The 14,312-nt window shown below is 37.0% G+C and overlaps 1 protein-coding gene across 1 annotated transcript in view; it reads left to right on the top strand.

Moving 5' to 3' along the window:
• Window positions 1–14,312, top strand: part of LOC150108611 (tetratricopeptide repeat protein 37) — a 485,241-nt gene that overhangs the window by 56,199 nt on the left and 414,730 nt on the right. The window contains exons 6-8 of the mRNA XM_090416072.1: window positions 3,744–3,842; window positions 5,008–5,119; window positions 13,328–13,474. Of these exons, the coding sequence (XP_090272198.1) occupies window positions 3,744–3,842; window positions 5,008–5,119; window positions 13,328–13,474 (358 nt within the window). The remainder of the gene's footprint in view (window positions 1–3,743; window positions 3,843–5,007; window positions 5,120–13,327; window positions 13,475–14,312) is intronic.

The raw sequence follows: 14,312 nt of genomic DNA, 5'->3' as shown, positions 1-14,312 counted from the left end.
CGAGAAAAGGCTTAGAAAAAGTTCCTCTAGTCGGCGACTAGATTCAAATGCGTTTCATCATGCGGTCAAGCGCCACTTCTACTGAGCTACACAGGCTTCAGTTTTTCAAAAAAGTAAATAAATAAATGCTTTCTTACTTGTTGTTTTGTGGTAAGTGATTAAGCTTTTGTAATGTGATATTTTAATCCATTTCTGCAAGTAGATTTGAAGAAAAAATTATGTGAAAAGAATTTAATGTTTTATGCTGGAAGTTTTTATTTTCTTTTTTTTTCCCCCGGGGTGCTTAAGGGTCAAAGCTGTATAACTGAGAGGAAACCTCCACATAGCCTTTAAGGAATGTGGAGAACCGACCAGGGCTTCTGACCTAATGTCCAATCCTCACCTTCTCGTGGTGTACTCTGTTGGGTATCTACTTGGATACTGAACGGACGAGGATGGGCTGGCAATTTGGGATTTAGCTGACCAAATTGTATTCTTATTGGTTAAACCAAAATATAGAATGATGGTACAACATGACAAAATTTCATGCCGGCTGGGGTGTCGCCCGGTTAAACAAGGCCCCTGTTGTTTTTGCCAGGGAACCAGGACGAACAGCGAAAAGTCAGCTACTGGAACAAATCTGAAAGCACACCACAACTCAACATCACCAGAGTTAAAGATCGGTACTATCAATGTAAGAAGGCTGAATGGCAAAGAAATGGAGCTAGCTGAGGAATTAGATAAGTACCAGATCGACATAATAGGGGTGACTGAAACAAAAAAGACCAAAACTGGTGAGATCTTTCTGAGCAATAAATACAAAATGTTATATTCAGGCAATGACAATCAAGGAAAAGAAGGAGTAGCCATAGTATTCAACACAAAATACGAGGCTAATCTTCTTGAATGGCAGTCAGTCTCAAGTAGAGTAATGTGGGCAAATATGAGAATGGGGAACTGGACAATGAGACTTATTTGTGCCTATGGTCCGACAGAAGGTTCTACTAAGGTAGAAGTGGAGGAATTTTTTGACGCTCTAGAAAAAGCAACTGACACAATGAAAAAGGAAAAGTTGGTCCTTGTTGGGGATCTAAATAGCAGAGTAGGAAATGAGTGTGAGACATACAAAAATATTTTGGGAAAATTTGGGGAAAAGAGCAAAGCTAATAATAATGGCAAATATCTGTTGGATTTCTGCTCAGGACATGGACTGGTTATTACTAACACCATGTTCCAACATGAAAATGTGCACAAATTCACATGAAGAGAAGAGGCAAGGAATAAGAAAAGTCTCATTGACTATGTTATTATTGATAGTGATGTTTTCTCCCTGGTGCAGGACACCAGAGTGTACAGAGGATTTGAAATTGGAAGTGATCACTATTTAGTCTTGAGCAGGATAAAATTGAATTTCATATTGAAAAGAATAACATGTAAGAAAGTTTTAAAGCGAATAAAAGTTGAGCAGCTCTCAGATGTGAACTGTAGACTAAAATACACAAAGATTATTGAAAAAAAAATGAAAGAGTTTGAGAACAGGAACCAAACTTTAGAGATTCAGTGGCAAGCCTTGAAGAAAACCCTGATTGATTCAGCCAGAGAGGCATGTGGTGAGGTTGTCTGTAAGGATAAAAAAATCAGAACTCCCTGGTGGACACAGGAAGTTAAAGAGGCAATGAAGGAAAAGAAGAAAGCATACCAAAAGTTCCTGTCAAATAAGTCAGCTTGTACTCTTAGAGAATATAGAGACAAATGCAAGAATGCTAAACACTGTGTAAAACTAGCTAAACAAAAGTCATGGGAGGACTTTGGCAAGAATATAGAAAATAAATATCAAGAAGGTGACAAAATATTCTGGAGGTTGTTGAAGAAGCTTAAGAATGGAGGAAAGAGTGCTGTAAAAGGAATTAGAGATGGCAAAGGTGACATGAAAACAGGAGAAAAAGATATCCTTGAAGTATGGAGTAATTACTTTGAAAAATTGCTAAATGAAACAAGCAGTGATAGCACAGTGGTAAAAAACACTCAACAGGCATACAGTCAGGAATACATATCCATACTTGAAGTAGAAAAAGCCATCAAAGGGTTGAAATGTGGAAAGGCAGCAGGAGTAGATGATATTCAACCAGAAATGCTGAAGTATGGTGGTATAAGAGTCTTACAGTGGCTGCACTGCATAGTTCAGAAAGCCTGGACAGAGGGACGAATTCCCGATGATTGGAGTAGAGCTCTCATAGTACCCATATATAAAAAGGGAAATAAAACTGCATGTGAGAATTACAGAGGTATTTCCCTACTGAGTGTTCATGGCAAGATCTATGCAAGTATACTTGAGAAACGGTTGAGAAGAATTGTGGAAGAAAAGCTTGGTGAAGAACAAGCTGGATTCCGGCCAAATAGAGGCTGTCAAGATTAGATCTTCACTTTACGACAAATAGTCGAGAAAGCATGGGAATATAACAAAGATCTGTATTTAAGTTTTGTCGATCTGGAAAATGCATATGACAAGGTGCTAAGAGAGAAGCTAATCAATACACTACCATTATATGGTGTCAATGGGGCAATATATCAAGCAATACTTGGTCTTTATTTGAGTTGTAAGTCAGCAGTTAGAATTGAAGGAAGTACAGGAAGATAGTTTAATATTAAATCTGGTGTGAGACAAGGATGTACATTGTCCCCTCTGTTATTCATTATCTATATGGATCACATTATGAAGGAAAGTGGTATTAAACATGATATCAAAATTGGAGATGTTAATGTCAGCTCTTTGCTTTATGCAGGTGATGTTATACTTCTAAATAAATCTGCTACAGGTCTGCAAGATTCTCTGACTAAATTGAATAGCTGTAATAGATATGGTATGAAGGTCAGCAATAAAAAGACAAAGACAATGAAAATAGGCAGAATCATTGAAAATGTCAACTGTGTTGTGAATGGAGAACCTGTGGAACAAGTAAAACATTTCAGATATTTAGGCACGATTTTTACTGAAGATGGTAAATTAAATATAGAAATAGACAACAGAATCAGCAAAGCTGGTATGGTGGGAAATCAATTGAATAAATTCATATGGAATAAGAGAGAAATTAGTCGGAATACTAAATTAGGTGTATACAAGACAGTGTTCAAACCAGTTTTAACTTATGGATCTGAGAGCTGGGTCAGAAGTAAAACACTTGACCAAAGACTAGAGACCACAGATATGAGAGTCCTGAGAAAGATTATAGGCATGAACAGATGGCATCAATGGCAATATCATATTAAAAATGAGGATATTAGGAAAGAACTTGACATTGTCAGCATCCAGGAATGTGTTAGCAGAACTAATCTCAGGTGGTATGGTCACTTAAACAGAATGGGCGAGGAAAGATTAGTAAAACAAGTGTCCTCTGCCAGGTTGGCAGCAAAACGACCCAGAGGAAGACCAAGATGTAGGTGGATTGATACGGTACAAAGTGTTTTAGACGATAGAAATATAAGATCTGATAATGTTGGAGTCTTGACAAGTAACAGACTGATTTGGAGGAAAATTGTAGATAGGAAATTAATAATGATGTAATTTTTTTCATGTAGTACTATCATATCCTGTACACCTCTTGAAGGTACATGACAGGAATTTGATGATGATGAGTCTTTTTTTTTCCAACATGTCAGTATTACAATTTATTTGGTTTTTATTCAGATATTTTATACAAATATTATATTCAGATAAGTATATTATTTCTATAGTTGTTTATATGTTCATGTGTTTTGTTTATCAGCTTGAAACTGCATATAATAAAGTCCTTCACAGTGATGAAAATTTGACAGAGGAGTGCCATATGGAACTTTTTAGAAAATATTTTGTGTATTTATACAAGGTGAGTCATTCTCAGTTTACTTTTTATATTTCATTAAATAAAGAAATTCACTTTAAATCATGATTTAGTTCTAAAAAATTGCAATTTGGATTCATTCTAACTTATGTCACATTTGTATGGTCTGTCTCTTTAGCACCTTCTCAGTACTAGTGAATTATAAGTTTCACCTTTTTAATGCATGGCATTACTATAAAAACTATGATATATATGATAGTTGTTTGTTTTATCTTCACATGTGATACATGTGAAGTTGAAACGAAAATGAAGTTGTTTGTTTTATCTTCACATGTGTCTTGCTCTACTTATAGTTTAGTAAGAGTTACTGGTAACCAAGCAAGAGTAGGAAGTCAGGAATAATGATACTGATGTCATTATTATTCATATAGCACGGTGGTAAGCTATGTACTGGTGAAAGTAACTTATTCCATAAATGTTGTTTGTATAGTATATGTGGCTCATTTAGGAAACATGGTCCTGTCCTGGAATGACATGGGTTTGAATCAAGTTTTTTTGTCTTTTATTGTTAGTAGTATGCCAACTCAGGGTATTCTAATTTTAAAATATACAGGTCACATATCAGAAATCTGATAAAAGTTTGGAAAGTTAGGTGGCCTCAGTGTCAGAATTGTATAAAAATGAAGATATAACAAATGAAGTAGACATTGGAGAATGTGTAGTTTAGCAGTTAGCAACAATTTGAATCTAGCAATCATCATCATTCAAGATAATTGTTGTAGAGCGAATTGAGTGAGTAGAGGTAGTTCTAGGTGCTATGGCAATTGAATAGAATTATAGCAGAAATTATAGTAGTTTTCATGATTGATATGATTAGCATGCCTTAGAAGACACTAAAAATGTAAGATCTGACAATGTACATCTTACAAATGATATTACATTGGAAGAAAATGAATGATATTAAGCTGGTAATAACAAACTTAGTTATCTAACACTATTATAGTATTCTGTACACTCCAGTAATATATCTACCAGAAATTGATGACAAAGATGTAAATAAGAATTGTGTGCAATTATTTTTCTATTCTTTGCATAGGATTAATATTGTTTTGTATTTGTTTAAATTTATTTCTTTATATGAATCATGCAATATATAAAATTCTTTACTTGCTTATTTCGTTCAATTTTTATTTGTTTGATGTGTAATTAGAGTGGACAAGAAGAAAAAGCTGTTCAAATGTCTCGAGAATTTCTTTCTGCTCATCCAGATAGCCTAGTCTCTTTGGAATTTGTGTGCCAGTTAGCTTTGGAAAAGTATTCATGTAAGTGGGTATATAGATATATTTTAAATTTATTTAGTTTTCATGATAAACTTTTTCTTTAAATGAATAAGATGGCAAAGTACAAAAGTAGTTACTATTATGATGATTCAGGACCTCCATGGAGTCACAAGACTCATAATGTGAGGCCCACCCTAGAAAACACAGTCTTTCATATCACTCCTTGAATTCGTTCACCATTCATGCTCTCACCATCCTTATCAGGCAATGCATTCCTCAGTTCAACCACCCTTTATGCAAAGAAACCATTCTCATCTTCTTGCTCACAACTTTCAGGGATGATCCCTTGTCTTTTCTCTTCCCCCCCGTTCCACGAAATGAAAGAATTCCCCATTGTCGACCCTGTAACTACCTCTCAACTGTTTAAATGCTCATGCTCAATCATCACCTCTCTTTCTGTCTACCAGTCTTTGCAGTCCATATTCCCACAGTCAATCTGCATAACTAGCATTGTACAGTGGTGATATCATTTTTGTTATCTGCCTCTGTATTCTTTCCAGGGTTAATTTATCCCCCTCAAATCCTTGGGACTAAATTTGAGCACAATAGTCCAGGTGTGATCTTATCAGGGCTTTATACAATGGAATGACAGCTCTTTTATTTCTGCTGGTCAGCATCCTTCTCAGTATTGCAGCAATCCTCCGAGTTATGTTCTCCACTTTGCAATATGTTCCCTGAATTTCAGGTTTCTATTAATCATCATTCCAAGATCTCTTACCTCTCCCGCTTCCTCCAGTATAGTTCCTCCGGCAGAGCATGAGCCTCCCATTGATGTTTCCCCAACTATATTACATTGAAAGATATTACAGCATCCTTTGTACTGCAGCAATACTCTGGATTACCTTCACCACCTGTGCAATATGCTCCCTGAATTTCAGTTTTCTATCAATTATCACCCCCAGATCTCTTGTCTCTCTTACTTCCTCCAGTACAACTCCTCCAATCCAATATGCAACCTCCCATCGATATATCCCAAACTTCAAGACTTTACATTTAGCTGAATTAAACCAATACCCCCTTCATTTGCCCATCTATCCAGTTTATTCAAATCCTCTTGAGGGGCTACCACATCTGCACTATTACTAATAACCCTTCCCGGCTTCCCATTATCTGCAAATACTGCGTGTCCCCTTGCAATCCATTGACAGTGTATTAATATAAAGGTTAAATGATACAGAACCCAGTAATGAGCCCTGCGGGATCACACTTGTAACCTTCTGCTTCCTTGGTACTGCTCCCTCATAAAGAACTCTCTGATATCTATTAGACGGCCAATCCAGTTCACTAACCTTACATTTTTAAATCCATGTGCTGTAATTTAAATATTAGCTTATCATCTGTGGCACCCTGGCAGCATATGCCTTTCCCTCATCAACTGTTCTTTTTACTTCATTATAAAAGGCAATCATATTACTGAAACAAGAGCGCTCCTTAACAAATCCATTCCGACTCTTACAGATAACCTTACCATCATCTTCCCAATGCTGTAGATGATCCCTCAGTAATTTCTCCAAATTTTAACAATTTCTGATGAAATACAAACTACTCTGTGGTTTGACATCCATTCTACTATCACCATTATATGGTGGCACTACCCTCTTTCCACTCTTTGGACACCTTTCTCATGGCCATACTCTCATTGAAAAGCTAGATCAATGGAGCTGTCAATTCTTTAATACATTCTTTAAAAACTGGTGAAATTCCACCTAGTCTAATTGTTTTATTGACATCCAGAATACTCAGTATTTGAAACACACTTTCTTCTTGCACTTCTAAACCTCGAACTTGCCCCATCCCTCTAATTTTAAAACCTACTTCCCTGCTGTGAAATATCCCAATAAAGTGCTTATTGAACAACTACACTATGTCTTTTGCATTAGTCACTTTACTCCCATTTTTAACCAAGAATGTTATTCTTCCACAATCATTCCTCCTCCTACTGGCCAAATAACAAAAGAATTCCTTAGGATTTTCTTTGGCCCGAGTCACATTCTTCATGCATCTGCTCTCCATCCTTCTCCTTATATCTTTTCCATATTCTCTTCTTCACCTGCATTTCCTGTTTGATTGTTTATCATTCACTTTACACCAAATTGTGTTATCTTTTTCACTCGTGGTATACAGCTTGCCATTGTTGGTAATAAATATTTCTTCACCAGTTCCCAAGCACTGATGATATCTTGTTCTTCCAATTCCTCTATCCATGGAACTTTCCCAAGCTGATTTCTGAGATTATTATAATCACCTGGGTTTATAATTCCACATACATTCCTTTCCCTTTGATACTCTTGCATGTCTGTTTATCTTCCAAGTCAAAACTAGTCACTTTCTCTGACCGGGATAGAGATGCCATCTCAGTTACAGTCAAATCTTCTGATACTGTGACCAAATCCAAAACTCTTGAACCTCATGTTCCTTCTACTGCATGTTGCCTATGACATTTGTCCCTCAAGAATTCCAGAAATTCTTTTCCCTTACTACTACTACTACATGCAGTTTCCTCTTCCCTAGTTATACTGCTGTAGTTAAAATCTTCCATAACAATCATCCTTTTTGCACTCACCAAGCCACAACTCTCTAAACATCACCTCCTCTTCACACTCTGTGCTCCCTGATGAATCACAACACTCCACTAAATAGCCTGTTCTGCCTACTTCCACCTCACATCATATGCTCGCAAACCCATTAGTGCCATTGCCCTCCAAATCATCCACTCTGAGAGGACACAACTCATCACTTATCATAAGCAGTACTCCACCACCATGTTTGCCCTTCCTATCCTGTTGAAATATGCTATACCTGCTACTTCTATTTCTGTCAGTATATCATCTTCCATCAACCATACTTCACTGATTCCAATAATCTATAGAAAGGCCATCAGCAACACCGGATACTCCTGGCATTAGTATAAAGAATCCTGAATGCATTGTCACTGTTTCTATACCTATCATTATTTCCTCTTGATTTCACCGGATTCTGCACCATGTATTTCCCCTTCTCCCATCCACCTGATAATTCTAGTTTCTCTGCATTGACACTGACTTGTTTGGAGATCATTCTCTATAGATGCCTACATTCTTTCTCATTCAAATGCAAACTGGCTCCTGTATGTAGTTCCTTTTTGTCCTCAAATGTTTTTCGAGCATCCACATAATCCAAGCCTCTCTTTCGACACATTCTGACTATCATACTCTTCATTATTGACACTCTTCTCCTTAGCTCTGCATTATCATGCCTGAGCAAAACACTATCTTCCTTCTCTGTCTTCTTACGTGTAACCTCAAGAATGAGTCTCAGATTCTTGCCACCCAATTCACACTATCTCTGAAGTCATTTGTGCCCACCATGACAATCATACCATCTACTTTTTCACCTCACTTAATTGCTATAGTCACATTGTCTTTCATTCCTCTAGGCAAACACTCTTCTGGCATTCTGTCTTGCACACCATGGAGCATTGAATCTCCATACATCACACTTCTTACCACTCTGTTCCTTCCTTGGAACAGAGGGGTAAGAGGTGTGATATGTGGAGATTCTCTCTCTCTTTTTCTTCTCTGATACTTTCTCTCATTGCTCTCCCACTTACCTTCCTTCCTGTCATCTCTCATTCCCTGGTTCCTGTACTGTCTCACCTTACTCTCATTCCCTCTCTTCCACTGGTTCTCCTATTCTCTCCCATCTATCATTCTCATAACTCTCTCTCTCATTTCTACTCTGATTTGCTTCGCATTCGTTGTTTCTGGTCTCCTAATCTCTTCTTTCACTCTTCTTACACTGGTGCCCAAAAGCTAAGGAATGAACTACATTTTTACCTGTGTATATGAAACTATTTTCATGACTACAGCCAAATGTGGACATGAATTTATTGTCTGCATACTAATAAATTATATTACACAAAACATGTTATAAATTTTATACAAATTAAATTGCAATATGTTTTGGCAAAAGTTACAAATTTCCTAAGGACATAGTTAAGGAGTTAATGTACAGTGCTTACAGGAAAGCTATGTGGAGAGACATTTCAGTATGGAATATGTCCACTCCGAACTGTGATGAAACTCTCACAATGTTGTACCATTAGCATCAAATGATTCAGGAGTTCTTGAGGCAAACTGACCCACACCTCCTTCAGAGCAAGAATAAGGCCTTGTTTGTTTTCTGCAGGGGGAATTTTGAGCAGCAGTGCATCTCCGTATTGTCTCCCAAACGTGTTCTATGGGGTTAAGTGCTGGCCACTCGATTTAATTAATATCTTGTCTCCAGAAGTATCTCCACTGCTTGTGTACCATGTGGTGTGACATGGTCATCCATAAAAATGAATTCTTTGCCTACAGCACCATGGAACAATCAAACATGATGTTGAAGAACTTCATTGCAATATCATTCAACAGTCATAGTCCCTTTTTCCAGCACTTATAGTCAGTGCGTCCATTATGCATGATGCCTCCCCACACCATGACCCAGCACTGCCGTATCTATTCCTTTCAAGAACATTCTTGCAATGGTAAGCAGTATCAAATATGATGTATTTACTGAAAATTTAATTTTTTGGCATTGACTGGAACATAAATCTGCACAAAAACATTCAGAACTGAGGCTCAACATGGGTTTCCATGGGTAGGACTGCAGTATGCAAGCCCCACTTACCCAAACCAACATGCATGTCATTTTCATTGGTGCAAAGAGTGTGTATAGTGGGATGTGGAAGCTTGGAAAGCTGTTATGGAGCGCTGAATCATGCTGCACCCTCTGCTGAGCACATGGACGGCTGTGGGTATGGCAGATCCCCAATGAAACGTCTCTTACCAGAGTGCATAACCCCAGCTATGAAATTCGGATGTGACGGTGTGATGGTTAGTCCTGTTTTTCCTGGTTTGGCCTTGGACCTCTGTTTGTGATGCCATGAACATTGAACTCCAAGAGGTATCTGAACATTCTGGACAATACAATACTTCCTACTTTGTAGTATATCTACAGAATTGGCTGTGGTCTCTTTCAGCATGACCATGCACCATGTCATAAGGCTGCTGCTGTAACTGCATGGTTTGTGGACATGAATGTTCACTTGACTGGTCTCCTCAGAGCCCTGAGCTCAACCCTATTGAACATTTGTGGGATGAACTGGAGCATCAGGTGAGGTCAAGGGACACCCAACCCATAACAGTCCAGGGCCTAATCACATCCAAAAAGGAAGAATGGTGCAAAATTCCCATTGATTACTATTGTGTGCATGTGCAAAATATGCCCTGCAGGATTACTGCAGTCATCGCAGTGACAGGAGATCCTGCATCTTATTAAGATAAGTGCCATAGCTATTTGTTCCTCACTCTCATAATAAAATTTAATGGAGTGAAACAGCACTAGGAAAGGATTAAAAATTGTATTTACTGCTTCCAGTATTTCATCTCAGTTACATAGACATCATCAGGGACTACAGATAGTTTTGTGCTGCCTTTTTGTGTGTGTTACAAGTCTCATTTTGTGCTCCCTGACGATGTCTCTGTTACTTAAATGTTGGAAGAATTAAATACTATTTTTAATCGTTAGCTAGTGCTGTTTCACTCCATTAAACTTTTATTATGAATTTTTCTCAGCACTTAATCCTTAACATATGGTTTCTCACACTATGGTGTCTGTCGACCTCTTTCTTCCTCCTCCTACTACTATGTTCACTGGGCATCTACAGATGCCGTATGGTCACTCCGATGCTCAGTGATGTTCCACACCAGGCCTCGCCATGCAGTCTGGTTGTTTGCTTTTCTGGTGGCCTCAGCTCTCTGAAGATCAGTCACTCCACACATGCCATCCATCCATCCATCCATCCATCCATCTCATTGATGCTCTACCCCTGCCTCTTTTTCCAGGAACTTTACCTTCTATTACTGTTCTGAGAAGTCCTCCTTCCATCCTTTCTATGTGTCCAAAATATTTTAATTTTCTTCTGTCAATATCCTTAAGGAGCCATAAAGTTCTACTGATCTTTTCTAACACCCATTCATTTGTACGCCTTTCAGTATATGATATCCTCAACAGCCTTCTGTAACACCACATCTCAAAAACAGATATCCGTTTCTTATCTGACTTCTTTAGGTTCCAAGTCTCATATCCATAAGTCGCTGTTGGAAAAACAACTGCATCCAAAATCCTCAACTTTGTTCACATGGAGATTGATCCATCCTTCAAGATTTTAGACAGGTGTCTGACTGTTGTTTTAGCCATTCCTGACCTTTTTCTGACATCTTCTGAACAGCAATTCTTTACATTAATAATGGATTCCAGGCACTCAAACTTGCCGACCTTCCTCAATTCTTTCTCCATTTAGGTACACTTGTTTCTCAAGAGCTTCTCTGTTTGTTTTTCCTTTGAGAACCATGATCTTTGTCTTGCTAGGATTGAGTTGAAGTCCTCTGTTATTACTGATCTTGTTAACTTTGTCAAGAATTAGACCTCTTTTCAAGCATTGTAAATGCTAGCCTGGTTGGCAAATGGTTAGCATATCTGCTGCTCTCCAACTAACCGGCTGTGGGTTTGGACCCTGCTATAGGCATGGATGTTTGTGTTGTCTTTAGATGAGAGATGAATTTCATCATGCAATGTGAGACCACTGCCTTGCATATTGCACTAATGTGGCTTTAAAAAATTCCATGTTTTGTCTGTCGAGTATGGTTTTTGGATTATGTAAAAAAGTAAATAAGAAATACACAAAATGTATGACATTAATAAAAATAGGAAAAAAATCCATAGTCCACTTAAAGTGCAGGTGTACTATACACCCGCTCCTGCCCACAAAAGATTTACAACCTTTTGTGGGTAGGAGCTACATAATATATATATATATATATATATCAGTGGTAGTCTCTTGCAAGGCTTCAGAAATGATAGTAGTCTTCCAGTCCACTCTATGATGAGTTTCTGAGAGTGCACCCAAGTCAGGGTGGAGTGATGATCAGTTAACTGAAAGCTTTCCTTTTAAGGGTAGTTGGGTTTGCAGTTTTGAATTTAAAGTGTGCCAGACTTGACAGTCATTTTTGCAATTTGTCCATTTTCATTTTCTCACTTATCTTGTAATAGAATGCATAATGGTGATTTAGATGTGGGGGATATTTCTTCAGATAAATTAGATAGTTACGTGAGACTTTTGGATCCTAATTCTTCATTAACCTAGTATGATATTAATTGTGTTGCAGAGATGTGACATGCATTTGAAAGTTTCTACTTCATTTTCATACAGTGAACTTGTTGGATACATTTGTAACAGTATTTAATAAAATGACCCAATTAGAAATTAACTTTGTTATGTTGAATTTTTTCTTGACAGTTATTCATAAGACTATTCATAAGACATGTAGGAGGATAAAATAAAGCTACTTGACAAAGATTATATAAAAAAAGTGTAATAGAAATTAACTTTGTTCAACTTATTTTGTTATTAAAAATAAATTTATATCAGAAATTTATAGTTATATATATATATATATATATATGTGTGTGTGTGTGTGTGTGTGTGTGTGTAGAGAGAGAGAGTAGGTTTCAGTTAATTGGGACACATCGGGACTAAAACATTTTAGCCCAATTAAGCAGCTGTCCAATTATGAAAAGTTTTATGTTAATAGTTAAAATGATATAAAAAGATCGAGCAACAAATTATTTATTCAAATTAATTATAATAGCAAAATATGTACATATTTAAATTTCCTTCATTATTAATATCAAAAGAGACAGTGCCCTGTTTTCCTTCAAGTCCTTCAATGAAATCCTATTTAAAATCATCACGACCAAGTTTTGTTTTAACATTGGACCACTGATGCACATTCCTTGTCTGTTGCAATCTCCTGTCCCAAATAAACAGCTTGCTCTCCCAAATAATCAAAGAAAACTCTGGCAATTCTTTCAGTTTAGTTTTGTTCTTTAAGATTTATTCCAAATAGTCTACTTCACAATTAACTGATGGCCCAATTAACTGAATTCAGCAGAATTCAGTTAATTGGCCCATCGGTTAATTGGGAAGCAGTCTATTTGGAATAATTTGGGTGTAAGCAGTCTATTTGGAATAAATTGGGCGTGTGTGTGTGTGTGTGTGTGTGTGTGTGTGTGTGTGTGTGTGTGTGTGATTATTTATTTATTATTTATTTATTTATTTTTGTTAAGTGGGCATTTTGAAATCTAAAGAAAAAATTTTTTATGCAGCTGAGGGTATTTGTCTTGGTGGCATCGATGAAGCTGTTGACATTATGATAGAACAAGGTAACAGTTCTGGCTTACTGCGTTTATGTCATGGAATGATTTTGATGTCCAGAGGAAATTATGTTAAAGCTATAGAAGAAATGAAAGAAGGTAAGTGGAAATTATACATGAATATATATTATTATTTCAGCATTATGCTGGATTGGATAATTTAGAATTATTACCTGACAATTAAAGCAGTGACTACTTATATATGCCAATTTATTTATAATGCCCCACACATGAAAGGTCACAGGACCTTTACCATAGTGTGATGTTTGGGTGAGTGATTAAAGAGATTAAGGTGGGTGATTAAGTAATTTATTGACATGTTTCTTAAAAGGTTGGGGATTGTATTCATTAAGAAAAACAGTATGGAGGAATTATTCCAGAGAACAGAGGTGGATATAATGAAGGAAGATGATAAGTTTGTATAGCATGTTTTAAGTTGGACAGTTGACCAGTGGCTGCTCTAGTTCTTACATGATTAGAAGAAAGTGGAGGAATGGTAGTAGCCAGTTTGGCAGAGCCATGCAAGTACCTCTAGAAAAGGTATAATGCAGAAATGGAGTAACTAAAAAAATTGATTGAAGAGAGCCTGTGAGGTATTACTTATTAAGTGGAACATCCTTTTCTGTATATCATCAAGAATTTTCAGGAAGATTTTGGGTGCACCATCCCATACGTGAGAACAATATTCCGAGGCTGGTTGGATTTTAGAATAAAGTATAAAGAGTCAAGCAAGAGAGAAGTAATGTTTTGAACAAAAAGAACAAGTTTTTTAGAGGCTGAGGAGGGCTTTAATGTGATATTTGTGCCAGGATAAGCTGGATGTGGCAGTAGTGAAGAGAAAACTGATCTTGAAAGGGTATTGGAACATCATCAAAAATTAGTTCTAGTGAAGTAGGATCTTTCTTGTGGATAATAAGACAGGTGGAATGGTGGAATT

This window comes from Typopeltis vanoorti, chromosome 3 (genome assembly GCF_054136105.1).
Source record: "Typopeltis vanoorti isolate ZY-2024b chromosome 3, IOZ_Tvanoo_1.0, whole genome shotgun sequence".
In the NCBI taxonomy this organism is placed as follows: Eukaryota; Metazoa; Arthropoda; class Arachnida; order Uropygi; family Thelyphonidae; genus Typopeltis; species Typopeltis vanoorti.
The sequence above is the reverse complement of the archived record's forward strand: the minus strand, read 5'-3'. Positions and strand labels throughout refer to the sequence as shown.